The following is a 19,106-nucleotide window of genomic DNA, read 5'->3' on the forward strand; positions in this document are numbered from 1 at the left end:
CTTTGTGTTGTGTGCACTTTTCCATACAGTTGGCTTGAAATCCCCTTTCTTGTTTGTTTCGTAACAGTCTTGTCTTGGGATTTATTTCGTATCTGTTCTGCTTTTTCTTCCTCGGTTCCTCCACTCCTACCTTTTTTCAGAATTTTTTTGGCACTTCATTTTCTAAAATGTTTATTTATTTATTCATTTAGAGAGAGAGGGAGAGAGAGAGCAAGAGAGAATGTGTGCCAGTGAGCGGGGGAGGGGCAGAGAGAGGGAGACAGAATCCGAAGCTGGCTCCAGGCTCGAGCCGTCAGCGCAGAGCCTGGCTCAGGGCTCGATCTCGTGACGCGGGGATCATGACCTGAGCTGAAAGCAAGAGTCAGACGCTCCACCGACGGAGCCACCCAGGCGCCCCTAGTATTTCACCTTAATTTACTTCCTCTGCTGGCCTCTTAGTCATGCCTCTTCGTGCTCTGCTTTTAGTAGTCGTTCTGGGGATCAAGACTGGGCCCGTGGCGTGCCACAAGCTGTCGGCCCCTCAGCGGGTGTGAGATCCCAGCAGGAGCACGGAACCCACACTCTTCTGGCCACCGTGCTCCCTTTCGCACACACTCGAACCGTAATCGCATACTTTCTGCTTCAAGAGTGTGCGCCACAGGTCAGGCTCCTTGGGAGGCCGCGGCTGGCTGGGAGTTGTGGGCACAGACCTGTCACCGCAGACAGGAGCTGAGAATGGCGAGGGGGCCGCCGTGGATGGGTGCTCAGCCACTGCCCGGGCACTGCCCCCGGGAGCCGGCGGCCTCTTCAGGCCATTCCCTCCCTTCTTCCCTCTCTCCCCTCTCCCCTCTCCTCTCCTCCTCCCTCCCTCCCTTCTCCCCTCTCCCCCTCTCTCCCCTCTCCCTCCTCCTCTCCCTCTCTTCTCTTCCTGCCTCCCTCCCTCCCCTCCCCTCTCCCCCTCTCCCTCCCTCCCATCTCCCTTTCCCCCTCTCCCCACTCCCCCTCTTCCTCCCCCTCTTCCTCCCCCTCCCCTCTCCCTCTCTTCTCCCCTCTCCCTGCCCTTTCCCTCCCCTCTCCTCTCCCTCCTCCTCTCCCTCCTCCTCTCCCTCTCTTCTCTTCCTGCCTCCCTCCCTCCCCTCCCCTCTCCCCCTCTCCTCCTTCCTCTCCTTCCTCTCTCCTCCTTCCTCTCCTCTCCATCCCCTCTCCTCTCCCTCCCCTCTCCTCTCCTCTCCCTCCCCTCCCCTTTACTCTCCCTCCTCCTCTCCCTCTCCCTCCTCCTCCCTCTTCTCTCCCTCCCTCCCCTCTCCCCCTCTCCCTCCCTTCTCCTCCTTCCTCTCTTCTCCCTCCCCTCTCCTTCCCCTCTACTCTCCCTCTTCCTCTTCCTCCCTCCTCTCCCCTCTCCCTTCTCCCTCCCCTCTCCCTCCCCTCTCCTCTCCCTCCTCCTCTCCCTCTCCTCTCCTCCTCCTTTCCCTCTCCCTCCCTTCCTCTCCCCTCTCCCTCCCCTCCCCTCCCCTCTCCCTCCCCTCTCCCTCCCCTCTACTCTCCCTCCTCCTCTCCCTCTCCTCTCCTCCTCCCTTCCCTCCCCTCCCCTCCCCTCCCATCCCCTCTCCCCCTCTTTTCTTGCTCATTTGCCTCTTTCCTGCTCCTGAGTCACCAGCGTATTTTCATTTCAGACACTGAGCTCTTTCCCAAGACCCTGTCCTCCTGGCCAGGAGGGAGAGGGCGGCATCTGGGGGCTGCCCCTAACTTGTTCCTTTCTCTGGCTCCAGTGGGCGCACTGCAGTTTCCTGGTCTCCACTCTGCTCTGTTGTTGCCCGTGTTGTGTGAGAGGTCACTCCATGATGTTACATGACGGCCGGCCTTCAGGGTAGGTACGAGGCCAGTGAGGAAGAAGTGATCTCCTTGGGACGGGGTGTTGCCCCACGGATAAGGGCCTGGCCCCACACCCCTTGGGCCCGTTCTGAGTCCTTTTGTCTGTGGCCCTTCCTCCAGGACACATTTCTTATTCCTAAGGCCTGGCCTTCTCGGGTATCCTCAGACTGTGACCTCCAGGAGACCCCCATTTGGGCAGGGCCGGGACACGGTGGCTTGCCCTGCGCACAGGGCAGGCAGCCTCGGACAGTGATGCGGGGGCCCCAGGCTCTGGGCCTGGGCGTGGAGTCAGGTGCGTCTGCGTCTTCCTGTGGGTCCTGCTTCCCCAGGCCCCACCCCCTAGGGCAGGCCGCCCGTGGCCTACAGTCAGCTTCTGCCTGCCACCCAGCGCCTGCAAGCAACCGCCCTGTGTTTGCCTGGTTTTCTACCTGTTTGTGGTGGGAGGGCGTTTGCGGTCACTCGCCATGGCCAGAGGGAAGGTTCCGAGCATCCTAGCAGCTCAAGGGCACAGGTCGCCTGAGTGCCGGACGGGAGAGCCAACAGCGGGCGTGGGAGTGAGAGCCCAGTGCCACGCCACCCCCCATGACAGAGCTCACCAGGGACAGGAACGCACACACCCTCAGTGTGCTCCCTCCACGGGCCGTGGCTGTGGCTTGGGGGGACCTGGGTTCAGCCCGGCTGCCTTTTCCAGCGATGCCCGGCCTTCTTGGGCAAAAATTCTGAGTGTGGGTCTCAGAGCCCCGGCGGCAGGCAGCAAGGCCTGGGTGATGGCAGAAACCCCGTGGAGGTGGGGACACATGTCCTGGGGGGGTGGCGGGAGCAGGGGAGGGTGTCGGGGCAGGGCTGTGGGCTGTGCGGAACGCTGGTGGGTTCGAACGGACTCATCCTCCATGAACAGACCCTCAGAGATGTGGGGCACTCTCAGATGTGGGGCACTCAGAGATGTGGGGCACTGGGGCAGGTGAAGAAGTCAGGCCCTTCCCTGGTGGATGTGGAAGAGGACTGTCTGTCTTGCCGCCGCCCCGAACATTCCGGAGGGTCTGGACTTAGGTCGTTGGTCCCCTGTTTGGGCCACGTGGTGAGCTGACTTCTCACCCCACCGACCTGGTCACACGTGGAGGTGTGTTCACAATCCACGGGCTCTGGTGCTCCTGTTCCGGGAGAACTCGCCCAGCGGTCCGGTCCCCGCCGCGACAGTGAGACTCACCCTTGACCCCGGGCCACCCGCTGAAGTTCAAGCTCCTGGTCTTGTCCCTTTGCACTGTCTTGTCCCGGTCTGAGCACGAGCCAGGCCTCCTCCTGGGGTGGGGCTGCGGGCGGGTGGGGGGGCAGAGGAGGGGTCTACACAGGGGCGACTGGAGGGTTGGCTGAGCTCACAGCACACGTGGCCTGGGTCTTCTCTCTCAAATGGGGAAGGAACACTTGGAAGTTTGTAGGGAAGAAACGCACGGTTCACCACGCTTGTGTTGGGGAGGGGCAAGCCCTTTGAGGCTGGGCTGTGGGGGGTCACTGCAGAGGACAGCGGATGGTAGGCTTCCCTCCGCGCGCAAGGGTTTCCTGAATGTGCTTCTGATTCTGTTACCCCCGAGCCGTGAGCCATGGCAGTGAGCCAATCTGGCAGGCAGTGCGGGGCGTCTTCCAGAGAGACCAGAGAGAAGGACGTGGGGTCTGGAAGCCAGTCAGGGAGGCATTCTCCTTCGGTCCCCCCCAGCCCCTGGGGGGTGGCACTTGGAGTTCAGCCTGTGGGGGAGGGGTGGGTGCAGGGGGAGGGGCCAGGGCCCCCTGGTCTAAGTGAGCGGCTCTGCAGCAGGTGTGTGTGCTGTGGACCCCGGTCCAGACCCCGGGTTGAGGGGCCCCCCTGACTGCCCTCCCCCATCCCCTGCCCTGCAGCTGGGTCCTGGGGCTCAGGCCGTTGAGTGTCTGACTCTTGATTTCAGCTCAGGTCGTGGGGCCAAGCCCCTCGTTGGACTCTGTGCTGACAGCTGGAATCTGCTTGGGATTCTCTCTCTGTCTCTCTGTCTCTGTCTCTCTCTCCCCCTCCCCTACACTCTCGCTTGCTCTGTCTGTCTCCCTCTTCTTCTCTCTCTCAAAATACATAAGTAAACATTAAAGGCAGAAAATAAAATCAAGGTGTCAGGGGGGCTGGTGCCTCCCGGGTGCCCCTGGGGGCTGGGGCACCTCCAGCCTCTGACCTGGCCCCCTGCCTCCCTCCTTCCCTAGCACCATTGACGGATGGGTCATTGGCGAGGGACACCCTGTAAAGTTAGGGTGTCCGGTGATGATCTGATGCACGGGTACGATGTGATGCAGCCACCACAGTAAGGTTAGCTAACACCTCCATCCCCTCCCACGTGACTCGTCACCGCTGGGAGAGGAGAGGGAATGAATATAGGGACGGTAGGCTTGGTGGCTGGTGTGGGGACAGCGACGCCTGGAGGGAGAGAACACCCTGAGTGTGAAGCCTGAGGACCCCCTCCCCTCCTCCAGCCTGAGCAGAGAAACCCAGGGCCTGCTCAGCTACCCTCTGAGTGGGGCCTGTTCCTACGACGGCAGGTGTGCGTGCGGGGTGGGGTGGGGACCTGACGGGGGCAGGCAAGCCTCGGGAACCCCCCTGGGAGCAGGGCCCCTCCCTGTCGGGAGGCACCCGCCCTCGCGGCCACGGGGCCAGCGGCAGAGGATGGTGTGTGTGAGCCTTGCATTTCGTTTTAAAACCTTTTCTGTTCTATGAAACTTCTGTACAGTAGCTAGCACTGAACTCCAGAGCTCAGCTCGGGGCGCTGGGATAACTGTGAATGCGGGGAGGCTCCACCCCAAAAAGGTGCAGACCATCTGTTCCCACAGCCAGTTCCCCACCCGCCTGGAGGCAGAGGGGCCGGCTGGGGGCCTGCAGGGTGGGTGGCTCCGCCTCCTTCGCTCTACACGCAAGCTCACCCCACCCACGCTGAGCCACTGGGGGCTGCTCACCTGCCCCCCCACCAGACCTGTCCTGAGCCCCTGGGGGGGGTCCTTGGGGCTGTGGCTGCTCCCTCCCTGCCCCCACCCGTCCCGAGCCCCTCAAAGGCCCTTGGGACTGGGGTCAGCTCACCTCCCCCCATGCCTCCTGTGTCAGAACCTGCTCAGCTTTGCCCAGGTGATTAGGGGTGGGGACCCCAAAGACGTGGCTGGTCAACTGCCTGGTGTCCCTTGGCTTCTATGTTAGTGGGAGGGGTAACGGGCTCGTGACGGACAGCAAGGAGGGTGTGGCTGTTCTGGAAGGTTCCGCACAGCCTCACAGCAAGGGCTGCTGTGTGAAAAGGCTCTTCCACCCCACAATGGTCTAACTGGACACCCCAGCTCCCTAGCGTTGACAGTAAATGCGTTCTAAGTTTACCATCAGATAAAGTTACCCTCAGCAGCTCTGGGCTCTGCGAGCATCAGCGAGTGACTTCTGTTCAGGAACTATTTTGGGTATTAATACCCATGCTCCCCAGTGTGTTATCAGTGGAATCTCCTGAGTCACGAGTGATGACAGACAGTCTGGGGACGGCCGGAGGGACATGGCTGGTGTCGCAAAGGCACAGTTGCTGGGTTCTGTCCACTTGTTCATTTGGCCAGACAGACACCCCTGCTCGGTGTCGGGTTCTGGGCCTTTCTTCCTGGATGTTTATGCTCGCCTGTCTGGTCTGTGCTCCGCTCTGGGAGTGCCCTACGAGGAACCTGCCTGGCTCCGAGTGTCACTTAGCTGTAGGCATCAGTGTTTTCTCTGGGAAGTCTCCCATGACCTGCGAAGTCCTGCTCATCCTGTCTCCCTGCCAACTGGATCAGAGGGTCAAACGAAACAAAACCCAAACCCTGTAAGCAGTTACATCTGGAGAGAGGACACAGACCGGATCCCGTCCCCCGAACGGGGGTCCTGTGTCACTGAGGATGAAGTGCAGTGGTGACAGCAGGGCGGATGCAGTGAGAACGGGGGTGGTGGGCTTTGGGCTCACACGTTGGGACCGGTGCTGGCTGCAGTCTGGGTCCCCGTCGGCTGATGTGGCCCAGGTCCTCTGGTGGCCTGGCCTCTGCTGTGTGCTCGGTTTTCTTGCCCCAGGACTCCAGGGTGGTCACAGCCCTAGCTGGGGTGCCAAGGGACAGGACAAGTGCGGCCAAGCACTGAACCCCGACCTTAACAACCTTCGTGGCTTTGGAAACACATACCTTTCCTTTTTAAAAAAATTAAAACAAATTTATTTTAGAGAAAGAGAGAGAGAGAGAGAGAGAGAGAGAGAGAGAGAGAGAATCCTAAGCAGACTCCATGTTCAACTGTGAGCCTGACGTGGAGCTCAACCCCATGACCCGGGATCATGACTTGAGCTGAAATCAAGAGTCAGATCCTCAACCCACTGAGCCACCCAGGCGCCCTGAATACACAACTTTCCAATCCTGAACTTTCCAATTATAAAAATAAGGATTTTTAGTTTCCCGAGATGTTGTGGCTAATGTATGAAGTATTTAAGAGAATTCTGCACAAGCACAGAGCTCTACCCAGCATCACACGAGGCCGCATCCTGGGGTTGAGTTTACGCGTGTATTTCGATCAAAGGCAAGAAAGAGCCGAGTTCCAGGCTGCAGGCAGGAGGCCGGAGCCCAGGACAGGTGCCTGTGGCTTCTTAGGGGCTAAAAACACCACGGGAGCTTCCAATGTGTGTAAATGTTAAAGGTATGAAGAAAAGTTTGCACAAAACATGTAATCTGATAATGTTGGGCTTTATTGGGTACCTGCCATGTGCTGGGGGGAGGATGACGCCGTGATGGGACCCGTGGCCGCGGGGACGGGGGATGAGCAACTCCTCCGACTCCCGCTTGCGCTCAGGCCCTGCAGCCTCAGGCTGCCGTTGTGTCTCGTGCGTGGGAAGGCTGGGGGCCCAGCAGGCACGGCCGCGTGGGGGCCTCGGGGGGGCCCTGCAGCATCTTGTTCCTGCCCTCCAGCATCCGAGCCCACTCACCGCGGAGCCTAGGACAACGATAATTTTGGCCTGTGAGTCAGCCGTGGGCTGGCGGCAGCCAGGCCTCTGTCGGCACCTCCGCACATGTTCCCGTGCAGCCGTCCCCTTCCAGGCGGCCAGTGGCCGTGACCTTGTGGGTCCCAGAGAGCCCTGCCACCTTGGAGGCCCGGCCGGTCCCGGCCGGGGGCGACGGCCCAACACGGAGGGGCTCACTCCGGTCCCCAGCCCGGAGAGGGAAAATGCTCTGTCCAGGAAACAGCTTCTGGAAACTTCTGAGGCTGGGAGAGACTGAGCCATGTCCTGAATTCCTCCTTTGTCAGTGGGCCTGGTTTGTTGTGTAGGAGATGTGCTCAGGGGGACCGGACAGAGTGCCCACGTCGGTCGGGGCCCTCTCACCAGCGCCCTCGCACGGGCTCCTGCCGGGGTACTCCCAGCCGCCTGCCCAGCCCGCCTGCCCGCTGGTGGCACATTGCCGTGACCACAGCATGACACACGGGGTGACTGGGTGGGAACAGACCTGAATATCCGTGTGTAGGCCGCGGCCCTGCTGTGTGGTTTGGGTTTGGAGGGCGCGGTGTGGGCTGGGAGCCCAGCTCCCGAACGCCTCTGGGTCTGGAGGACAAACTGGTAGGAGTCGTGCACATAGATGCTGTTCCAGCAGCCGGAGACATGAATGAGGAAGGTGCCTCGAAGGAGCAAGACGTTAGTCTGGTGTCACGTGAGGGCCATGTTCCTGTCCCCTCACCAGGGCGCAGCTGCTGACCGGCTGGGCCCAGGGCCAGACATGGCTCCCGGGAGCACGTAGGATGGCTGTGGGGCTGCTGTGGGGATTGCTGTTGTCCAGCAGACAGGGAACAATCTTTCTGGCCAGATCTGCGGCCTAATAACTAGCCCCATATCCCCCACAGAAGGTCACACTCCACAGTCTGTCCCTGAGCAGCCCGGACCCTCAGTGACTAACCCAGCCACTGCCGACCACACTCTCACTGTCTGACCCGGTGCCCGTTCCTGGGACCTGGGTCTGTGGGCAGAAGACCCAGAAGTTTCCAGGGTCTGAAGGTGCACGTAGGACAAGGCTGAGGCCGTGGCGCCCTCACGCGGGAGCCGAGGGCTGGCAGGAGCCATTAGTGGGAGGTCCCTTCTTCCCGTGTTCGGGCTGTGTGTGAGGTGGGGGGCTGAGCCATGCAGAGAGGAGGGACGCCCTGGCCTCCCGTACTGAGCCTGTCGGGGACACGTGTGCTGGATGACAGGTGAGGTGTCCTGGATGATGGCAGCCGGGCCTCCGGCAAGGTCAGCACCAGACCTGGTCCCACTGCCCCTCCGGGAACCCTCCTTTCCAACTGGGCGCCCAGGGCAGCAGCTGCTGGGGTATTTGAGGATGAAAGCTGTGGTCACTCTGGAATATCTGGCCATCTGAGCCCTTGTCTAGGAGCGAATTATGTGCTAACCTGCCCTTTTAGCTGTCCCTGAGACCAGGCACCCCTGAGTCTGCTCGGGGTCACCTAGGAGACCCTTTTCTGCACCCACAGACCCCTCGCCTCATCTCAGGGAAGAAAGGGGTTTTGGGTCTGCAAACGTGTGGGAAGGAGTGTGATGATTTAGCCTGCGCTCTGGCGGGGGTGGGGGGAACAGTCAGAAAATCAGTCTGCACCAGACAAGGCTTCTTTGATAGCTTCTAGCAAGACCTTCCGGAGTGGGGGATGGGGGGCAGGGGGTGGGGGGAGGGAGGAAGGGTTGCAGGGATGGGGAGTGGAGGGCTGGGTGGTGGCAGGTGGGCTGGTAGGTGTTAGTGGGTGGGGTTGCAGGGATGGGGCATTCTCCTCCCCAGCCCAGTGATCAAGGTTCTAAGCTGAGTCAATGTGAGTGGTGTTCCGTGGTTGCAGCCGCTCCTCCTGTGACTGAATCTGAGGGCAGTGCCGGTGTCTGGATGGTGATGGCCGAGCGGCCCCAGGCCGTGCTCTGCAGTGAGCTCACCTGTCCAGGGCACTCCTGCGGGTCCTCATGTCCTCGCTCTGCAGCTGTTTTGTGTGCAGCTCGATCTTTTCCTCCCAAAACTTCTTGATCATACCAGCATCGTAGGCAATTCTTCCAGGCTGCTTCAGAGTGTAGCTTTTGCTCATCTTCTGTCAAAGGGAAAATTGATGACACTTAGCCGTTTTGTGCTATGTTGGTTGGACTGCACAGGGAGTGGGCGTGTTAACCATGAGGAGGATTCAGCCTCAAATCCTTGATTCTCGGAGCAGGGTGGTTCTCAGAACACCCACGTGGGACCCCCACACCGAATCTGTCAGGGAGGTAGTCGGTAGGCACGCCTGAGAGCAGCCTCCGGGGTCTGACCTAATAAGGGTTAGTATCCCAAATCTAAGGCAGGGGTGCCTGGGTGGCTCAGTCAGTTAAGCATCCGACTTTGGCTCAGGTCATGATCTCCCCGTTCTGAGTTTGAGCTGTATGTTGGGCTCTGTGCTGACAGCTCAGAGCCTGGAGACTGCTTTGGATTCTGTGTCTCCCCCTCTCTCTCTCGTGATCTGTTTCTTTCTCTCTCTCTCTCAAAAAAAAAAAAAAACATTAAAAAATAAAAAAACACACACAAAAACAAAATCTGTAAAGAACTTACACAATTCAGCACACAAAACAAAACAAAAACCAAACAATTCCATTAAAAATGGGCAAAAGATATGAACAGACACTTTCCCCAAAGAAGACACCCAGATGGCCAATAGACACATGAAAAAATGCTCAACATCACTCATCTTCAGGGAAATACAAATCAAAACCACAATGAGATGTCACCTCACACCTGTCAGAATGGCTAAAATCAACAGCACAGAAAATAGCAGGTTTTGGGGGGGACACAGAGAAAGGGCAACCCTCTTACACTGTTGGTGGGAATGCAAACTGGTGCAGCCACGGCCAAAAACAGTATGGAGATTCTTCAAAAAATTGAAAATAGAACTACCTTATGACCTCAAAGTTCCATGATTGGGTATTTACAACCCCCCCGAAAACAAAACCCACTAATTTGATATATACACCCCCATGTTTATAACAGCACTATCTACAATGGCCAAGATATGGAAGCAGCCCAACTGCCCATTGACTGATGATGGATAAAGAGGATGTGGTGTATAATATACAGTGGAATATCACTCAGCCAGAAAAAAGGGATGAAACCTCGTCATTTGTGACAAACTGGGTGGGCCTAGAATATATTATGCTGAGTGAAACAAATCAGCCAGAGAAAGACAAAAACCATAGAATTTCACTTATACGTGTTATCTAAAAAACAAAACAAATAAGCAAAAAAGCAGGAAGAGACCCATAAATGCAGAGAACGTGCTGGTGGTTGCCAGAGGGGAGGGGCGGAGCTGGAGAGAGGGGCGCAGGGGAGAGGGAGGGCCAGGCTTCCGGTTACGGGCAAAGGAGTCCCGGTGCGGGAGGCCCAGTGCGGAGACCACAGCCAGTGGCTCTGGAGGAGCGTCGCGTGGTGACAGCCGGGAGCTACTCTCGTGGGAGCACGGCGTCCTGCCCACGCCATCCGGTCACCGCGTTGTACACCTGAGAGTGACGTGACGTCTTGTGTCAACTACACTCAAGTTAAAAAATTACAAGAAGGAACTTGAAGTTGACATTTAACAAAACTCATCTCCTGACATCATGCTTCACACACGCTTGTTTTGAAGCTGGAGCCACCGAGTTCCGGGAGTGAACTCTCCCAGGAACCAGAGGCCACTGTGCCCAGGGGGAGGGACACCTGGACACATCGGGGACGCGCTGGGGGACCTGCAGGAGCAGGGCGCAGACTGAAAACAGTGAGATGGACCAGGTGATGCCCCTGCCATCAGGACCCTTGCGGACCGGGCTTCGATGCCTCCTCTGCCTGGCCCTCCCTTTGGGCCCCGTGGTGGCACCTTGGGGACAATCACAGGGAAGAGGCTAGGAGCTTCCATGGCTGTTTGGCTGGAATTTTCTGTGGGTCCCATAAAAAAAAAGGGCTTTATGTCTTTTATTATTTTTTTTTTAAATTTTTTTTTAAACGTTTTATTTATTTTTGAGACAGGGAGAGACAGAGCATGAACAGGGGAGGGTCAGAGAGAGGGAGACACAGAATCTGAAACAGGCTCCAGGCTCTGAGCTGTCAGCACAGAGCCCGACACGGGGCTCGAACTCACGGACCGAGAGATCATGACCTGAGCCTAAGTCGGCCGCTTAACTGACTGAGCCACCCAGGCGCCCCGGGCTTTATGTCTTTTAAATGTCACTTCCTACAATTGATTTTGTTGTGCTTTACCAGAGTGCCAGCAAGGCTCCAGCTGGCCACTCCTTCCAGAAGCTTCCAGAAGCCTGCCTGACCTCTCCTGGGGACCCAGTCCTTTCCTCTCTCACTGTTGGGATCTCTCTTGGAAGCATCTGCAGCACCCAGGAAGGCACATAAAACACCTGCACAGTTGGGGCCCGTGGGTGTGTGCAAACATTTAAGTGAGCAGGACACGAATGAATTAGCATTGTGAAGGTGGGGGGCCTGGGCCAGACCTCAGGGTGATCATTGGCCCTCAGCCCCTCCTGCAGCTGGTGTGTGGCAGGATCCCTGGGGACCCTGTGACCTTTGGGGTGAAGGCAGTGAGGGAGTTTCCTTCCCTGACCTGTTGCTGGCTGAGTTCAGGGGTTGAAGTTGAGGGAGAAACCCCCTCCCCACCCCCAGGGCCTCTGGGCTCACGCTGCAGGTGGGCAGGGCCAGCTCCTGGGGGAGGCCCTGGGGGCACAGGCAGCAGAGCCCGGCCCCGAGACATGAGCCCAGAGGTGGGTGGAGGTCAGCTGGGGGGCACCTGCCTCAGTCCAGTAGGGCTGCCCCAATTGTGTTCACTGGGGCTTCTGAAAGCAAATCAAGACCTGTGTCCCTCCCCGCCCCCCCATTAACCAAGGTCAGGAGGAGACGGGGAGTCTCATTAGAAGTTGAGACTTCTGTGTTGGCAACAGAAAGTAGGGGACCCAAGAGGAGGGCCCCTGTGCTCTGGAGAGTGACTCAGTGCTGGCCTCCAACAAGGGTGGAGGGACCTGGGACCTGGGAGGACAGGGGTCCTGGGGAAGAGGGGCAGGGGTCCCCAGGATGGGGCAGGGGTTCTGTGGGGGAGGAGGGGTCAGGGGTTCCTGGGAGGAGGGGGGTAGAGGTCAATGGGGGGAGGGCAGGGGTCCCAGGAGGGAGGAGGGGCAGGGTCCCGGGAGGGAAGAGGGGCAGGGTCCCAGGAGGGAAGAGGGGCAGGGTCCCAGGAGGGAGGAGGGGCAGGGCCCCAGGAGGGAGGAGGGGCAGGGGTCCCCAGGATGGGGCAGGGGTTCTGTGGGGAGGAGGGGTCAGGGTTTCCTGGGAGGAGGGGTTAGAGGTCAATGGGGGGGAGGGCAGGGGTCCCCAGGAGGGGTCAGCAGTTCCTGGGATGAGGGGTCAGGGGTTCCTGGGAGGAGGGGATTAGAGGTCCCTGGGAAAGGAAGAGGGCAAGGGTCCCTGAGAGTAGAGGGGCAGGGGTCCCTGGGAGGGAGGAGGGACAGGGTCCCGTGAAGGAGGAGGGGCAGGGTCCCCAGGAGGGAAGAGGGGCAGGGGTCCCTGGAGGGAGGAGGGGCAGGGTCCCTGGAGGGAGGAGGGGCAGGGTCCCTGGAGGGAGGAGGGGCAGGGTCCTGGGAGGGAGGGGGGGCAGGGGTCCAGGGAAAGAGGAGGGGCAGGGGTCCCGGGAGGGAGGAGGGGCATGGGTCCGGGGAGGGAGGAGGGGATCGGTCCCAAGAGGGAGGAGGGGCATGGTCCCAGGAGGGAGGAGGGGCAGGGGTCCCGGGAGGGAGGAGGGGCATGGGTCCGGGGAGGGAGGAGGGGATCGGTCCCAAGAGGGAGGAGGGGCATGGTCCCAGGAGGGAGGAGGGGCAGGGTCCCAGGAGGGAGGAGGGGCAGGGTCCCTGGAGGGAGGAGGGCAGGGTCCCGGGTGGGAGGAGGGGCAAGGGTCCCTGGAGGGAGGAGGGGCAGGGTCCCGGGAGGGAGGAGGGGCAGGGGTCCCAAGAGGGAGGAGGGGCAGGTTCCCAGGAGGGAGCCTGCCTTCTGGGTTTGTGATGTTGCTGATGCTCAGCTTCCAGGAGGTCTCTGGTCTCAGGACGGGGTGGCCGTGGAGTGTGGCCATGATGAGCTGATACGTGGCGGACAAGCCTGTACCATTGGTTGCCTGGCAGAGTTAGTGTCCTGGGCTGAGGAGCAGACGGTCCCCGGTTACAGCACTGCCCCCGAGGCCACCCAGGCCGGCCTGGCACAGACCACCTCACTGGACTTCCAGGAGGGGTAACCGTTGGTCTGAAATCGCCCTGACTTGGGGCCGAATGTGCCAGAACATGGCAAAGAAGTCATTCCTGCTATTTGAGAGAAAGTGGTCCAGGCAGGCTGACTGATGTCACTTGCAGCCAATCCTTTTGGCTCCTGCTCTCAGGTCAGCCGTGAGGGCACACGGAGCCTGGGTCCTGTGGGTGTGCCCGCCACGCCCGGTCCTGGGTCTCTGTGGGCGGCTGGCCCCGTGCTGCAGCCCCAGGTTATAGGAGGAGCCGGGGTGATGGTCCAGGGCCCGGGCTTCTCTGAACGAGGGTGCATCCCCAGCCTGCAGCTGCCTGAGCCCCACACGGCCCTGGGAACGTCCCGGCTGTCGGAGCTCGGGGACACGAGGCCCTGCGTCCCCACTCATGTCTCGAGACAGGCCTTCCCTTTACTGCGTGACTTGCACCCTGATGGGGAACAGACACACCAGCGTCTTCCCAGTTGGGGGAAAGCGAAGGGCTCGTGTGCCCCCAGCACGTCACCCCCTTCGGTGGGCACCGTGCCGTATCACGTGGCAGCTGCTGCCGTGACCGTCCAGCCGTGGATGCAGGTACAGTAGCCGTGGGGCCGCGCAGACCGTCAGGAGGGGTGTTGTGAGCACTTTAATGCTTTTCTCGAGGCTTCCGTACAGATGCAAAAAGTCAGCCGTGGGCGCCCTCTCTGATGTTCCGGAAACCTACCGACGCGCGGTTTACAGGAAAGGCTGCGCCCAGCCGCGCCGGCAGCCGGGAGTTGTGCTGAGCCCACACACCTGAGGGCACCCACCCCTGGAGGTCCGCGGGGGGCAGCGCGCTTGCTCGTGCCTCTGGGCGGAACCCCCCACAGGAACCCCCCTCGGAGGCGCGTTCATTCACATCAGTACAAGCGGGAGGCCCAGCCCTTGCTGCCCTCCCCTGCGCTCCCCTGCAGGGCTCCCGAGGAGGCTCAATCCAGAAAGCAGGTGGAGGACCCGGAGCAAACACAGACCCCGGAGCCGGATGCGGGATGAACTCAACGCCAGCTGGGTCTGCACCTGGGGCGTCGCCACCAGAAACCCGCCTGGAAACAGTCACCGCGAAGTTGAATTCTCGTGTGCGCCCCAACCCCCCTCCGTGGTGCTCACATATTAGGGGCCCCCAGATGCCACCCTGCCTCCCGCCAGCGAGCTCGCCCGGCACATCAGAGCTTACTCTGCAGGTGACTCTCGGCCCAGTCACTGGGCGTCCTGGGGTGTCTTCCCCGGGGTGGGCGCCCTCTGTCTCTCCAGAGCTCACCCGCTGGTCTCGCCCGTCACTCACTTATATGGGCTTTGTGACGCGCACTTGGCCTCAGGTCAGTTGCTGGGACAGCGAGCTGTCTTCTGTCTGGCTGCAGATCCCGAGACGTAATTTGGCTCCTGGCACGTAGCTGTTGGCGCACACGTGTCCCTCGGTCCTCCGTCCAGAAATGTGGAGTCTGCTGGCCTCGCTCCCTGCCTCCCTGCCGGATGGCGTTACTAGCGGCCGACAGCTTGGTTTTCTTGAGACGCTGCTCCCGAGGAGCCCGGGGGGTTGACAGGGAGCCGGAGGGCAAGGGGACAGTGGCACCCAGGTGTCGCCGTCCCCCGAGAGTGTGGGCTGCCTGGGCACCACGCAGGGTCATGGGCCTGGTGTGAGGAGTGGTGGCCTTTGAGGTATTTTTTGTTTATTTTTTAAAGTTTATTTATTTATTCTGAGAGAGACCGAGAGAGACAGTGTGGGAGGGGCAGAGAGAGAGGGAGAGACAGAATCCCAAGCAGGCTTTGCACCGTCAGCACAGGGCCCGACGCGGGGCTCGATCTCATGATCTCAGAGTTGTGGCCTGAGCTGAAATCAAGAGTCTGATGCTTAACCGACTGAGCCACCTGGATGCTCTGCCTTTGCATTTACTTTGATTTGTATTTATTTAGCTTTACTGGATCCTCATGTGCATTTGTGTTACAAGCTAACTTTATTATTATTTTATTTTTTAATATAATTTGTTGTCAAGTTGCTAACATACAGCGTGTACATGGTGCTCTTGGCTTCGGGAGTAGATCCCCGTGGTTCATCACTCACATACAACACCCAGTGCTCATCCCAAGAGGTGCCTCCTCAATGCCCCTCACCCCTTTGCCCTCCCCCCCTCCCCCCATCAGCCCTCAGTGTGTTCTCTGTATTTTAGAGTCTCTTGTGTTTTGCTTTCCGTCTCTGTTGGTAACTATTTCCCCCTTCCCCTCCCCCATGGTCTTCTGTTCCGTTTCCCAGGATCCACATATGAGTGAAAGTATCTGTCCTTCTCTGGCTGACTTATTTCACTCAGCATAATCATACCCTCCAGTTCCATCCACGTTGCTGCAAATGGCAGGGTTTCATTCTCTCTCGTTGCCAAGTAGTGTTCCATGGTGTATACAAACCACATCTTCTTTATCCATTCGTCAGGTGATGGACATTTGGGCTCTTTCCGTGAGTTGGCTGTTTCACCTTTGCGTTTATGTATGTAATGTAGTGTTTATTCTGGCCCCAGAGAGGACCTAGTTTGGAAACAGAGCAAAGGGGTGATACGGACCCACAGAGGGCAAGAGTTCTTCACTAGGGACTGAGAAGGGGATCACGTGGAGAATGAGGGACTGGTGCCGTGCTGAGCAAGCGGGCTGCCTCAGGAAGACGCGAGACCCGTGGGCGCTGGTGAAGGGAGCGCCTGTCAGCGGGGGGCCTGCGTTCTTCCCTCAGAAAGGCAGGGAAAGCCCTGGACCCGGGTGTTTCCTGCCCTTCCCACTAGTACACAGGGCAGCAGCGATTCAGAGGGGGCTCCTGGCTGATGGTCAAGTGGTTAGAACCGGGCCCAGTGCAGTAGTCCCTTCGACGTCCCCTCGGGCCCTGACCAGGGCCTGGAGCAGAGCGCACATGCACGACCCATCGATTCTGCGGGATGAAGGTCCCTGTGTCAGCCGGGGGAGGGGGGCCAGCTGGCCACCCATCCCCGCGGTGACTCTAGCTGACGAAGCCCCAAGCCCCCGGGACGGAGGGGCCTGCCTTCCCTGGGGACAGCAGACACTGAGAGCTGTCGACTGGCTCAGGAACCGACCGGAAACTCCACACCTGTGTGTGGACCCCGGCTGTGTACCCGACACAGACCCATGCATCCTGGAATGTTCTAGTTTAAGCAGAGGACTTCCTTCTGAGGCTTTTGCTCCCAGGTGGTACCTGGTTTGAACAGAGAACAAGAAAAGGCAAATAGGCCCCTCGAGGACCAAAGTTCTTCACTGCAGGAGAGAACAGGCTCCAGTGAGAACCCAGTGCCTTCTCCACCTCTGATCTCCTGTCGGGGGTTGGGGTGGGTAAGAAGCACCTCAGGAGATTGGCTACACCTGAGAGCGGAATTCTGCAGGACGTCTGTGTCCTTCCCTTCAGGGAATCCATGCAGCACACGTTTGCGTTTAACACGCTGCGAGATAGACACTGGACGCCAGCCAGGACACATGCAATAGGGCACCGGTCGAGCTTCGTGTTGTTCCGGCCCCGTTGTTCTTCCCGGAACCACACCCGGGCCTTTCTGAGCCGACACACTGTCAGCCCGTCATCAGGACACTTGCAAGAGCCCACTGGGCGGCCACGCCTTGGGGGGCCGTGCGTGTGTGCGGTGTGGGTATGTATGGGGTGTGTGTGTGAGGTGTGTGTATGTGTGTGTGTGTGCACATGTGCATGTGTGTGGTGCGTGCGTGTGTGTGCATATGTGTGTGTGCACGTGTGGTGTGCGTGTGCATTTGTTTGCAGCCTTTGCTGGTCTACTTAGTTGTAGATATATATTTTGTGTATATACACACGTGTATTTTTGCACAATCATAGGTAGGAAGTTACTGAAAACCGATATAAAAAACTGTCCCAGAAAGACCAGGACAGAAATAGGCAACTTTCTGGATGTAAGATGGTTACAAGTATGCCTTTTTTTTCTCTTTTAAAAAAGCTCCTCACACTGTTTTACACAAGATTCTGTAAGAAGCCTTTTTGTGTGTGCTGACTTTATATATACTACAGATATTGTTTAAAAATAAGATTCAGCAGCATCTGTAACAAGATAGCTACACGTACAAATACAGACATAGGTACCTAATCAACTCTGTGTGTGCACATAATTATCTCAAACGTCCGTCCATCTCTTTGTAATGCATCTCATTTAAAAATCATACATGGAGGAGGGCGCCTGGGGGGCTCAGTCGGATCAGCATCCGACTTTGGCTCAGGTCATGATCTCACAGTCTGTGAATTCGAGCCCTGCGTTGGTCTCTGTGCTAACAGCTCAGAGCCTGGAGCTGCTTCGGATTCTGTGTCTCCCTCTCTCTGCCCCTCCCCTGCTCTCATGCTCTGTCTCTTTCTCAAAAGTAAATAAACATTAAAAAAAATTTAAAAAATCATACACATGACAGTAAGAATATACCCGTGTGTTGTTCTCTCCCTGGACAGCCATCCTCACAGCTCCTGTGTGACCCAGGGTCAGGTTTAATATCCGTTTAAGGGACAGAGTGCCCTCTGTTTAAGGGACAGTCAGATTGTCCTCCGTTTAAAGGACAGAGTGTCCTCCTCTTAAGGGACAGTCAGAGTGCCCTCCGTTTAAGGGACGTCAGAGTGCCCTCCGTTTAAGGGACAGTCAGAGTGCCCTCCGTTTAAGGGACGTCAGAGTGCCCTCCGTTTAAGGGACGTCAGAGTGCCCTCCGTTTAAGGGACAGAGTGTCCTTTCTGAAGAAATCAGCTGAGCTGTTCTGTATGCCCCCAAGTGGTCCACATGTTCAGGACAAAGGGTTCCCACAAGGTTGTTTTTCATATTCTCGTGAATAGGCTGGTTTTAAAAAATTCAAGTTGCGTGCGTGTCCGACGTGGAGGTGGGGAGCTTTCCTTCGGGTCCTGTGTCCTGCAGTGGCCAGCGCCTTTGCAAAGCAGCGCCTGGCTTCTTGGGGACGCTGGGCGGGAGGCTGGCCCCAGGATGGTATCGGGACGTGCGGCCACCCAGCCCGCCACACGCAGAACACGGACGCACGGAGAGGCAGACGCTGCTCAGGCGCACAGGGTGACAGACACGGACGGGGACCCAGCCCGGTTTGGAGCATCACTAAATAGCAGGAGCGGGGACGGGGCTTGAGAGGACGAGGGACCGACCAGGAGTGCCTGGGCCACGACCGTGTTCTTGTAAAGTGAGCGGTGGCGGGAGCCCTCACCAGTGCCTCCGTCTGTGCCGAGCCTGCGAGGGCGGGAAGGCCCCAGTGTCCCAGGCCGGGTGCTCGTCGTGGAGGAGACGCAGGGGACATGGAGGTTCCCGTCCGAGGTTAAAAGCAGACAAGTGTGAGCCTCCCTTGTTTTAACGAGGATGTGGCGGGATCTACGCAGCCATGGTCTCCACACGGTGCACGAAGGCGCCAAGGTCAAGGTCAAGGTCAGCAGGTGCAGTTTTCTTTCTCTTTTTTTTAGCGTGTTGTGAAGTGTTTGTGTGGAGCGTGTATTATTTGCGTCATTGGAGGCCAGAGCTACGGGGAGACTTTGGGGAGAACACGTTCTGCCCCAGGAGGACGCCTTAGCTTCTCTTGCTTCTTCCCTGACCTTCCCAAGTGCAGCAATCGGCTCAGGATGACCCAGAGGTCCAGTCTGTGACATGCTGAATAGACCTTCCCTGCAAACCCGCCCCCGCCCCCCAATCAGATGAGGGGGTCAAGTTAAAACACGTTGCAGTTTTCAGCTGTAGGGAGGCAGGGGCAGAGACGGTCGGCCAGTGATGGATTCGGAAAAAACTTGCAAAACGAATGCCAGGAACATGGTGGATGTCTACAATACGCAAAGAGCGTTCGCAGGCAGATAAGGTAAAATCCACTTGCACACAAAGCAGGAAAGGACGGGAGGCTCATAGAGGAGCAAGGCGATGGCGGACGAGTGCCAGAGACAGGGCCCTGGGTACTCCCGGCAACCGGGAGGACCAGGCCTCCGCGA

General features: G+C 58.6%; 1 protein-coding gene across 1 annotated transcript; it reads right to left on the reverse strand.

The window, feature by feature from the left end:
* Positions 1–6,573: 6,573 nt before the first annotated feature.
* On the reverse strand, positions 6,574–18,684 carry FAM240C (family with sequence similarity 240 member C). The gene is made up of 3 exons (XM_053204897.1): positions 18,676–18,684; positions 8,796–8,941; positions 6,574–6,829 (listed from the first exon to the last, which is right to left on the reverse strand). The coding sequence occupies exons 2-3, from the start codon at positions 8,939–8,941 to the stop codon at positions 6,700–6,702; spliced, it is 276 nt and encodes a 91-aa protein (XP_053060872.1). The 5' UTR covers positions 18,676–18,684; the 3' UTR covers positions 6,574–6,699.
* Between the last annotated feature and the right edge of the window lie 422 nt (positions 18,685–19,106).

The sequence above is a fragment of the Acinonyx jubatus genome, chromosome C1 (genome assembly GCF_027475565.1).
Source record: "Acinonyx jubatus isolate Ajub_Pintada_27869175 chromosome C1, VMU_Ajub_asm_v1.0, whole genome shotgun sequence".
NCBI lineage: Eukaryota > Metazoa > Chordata > Mammalia > Carnivora > Felidae > Acinonyx > Acinonyx jubatus.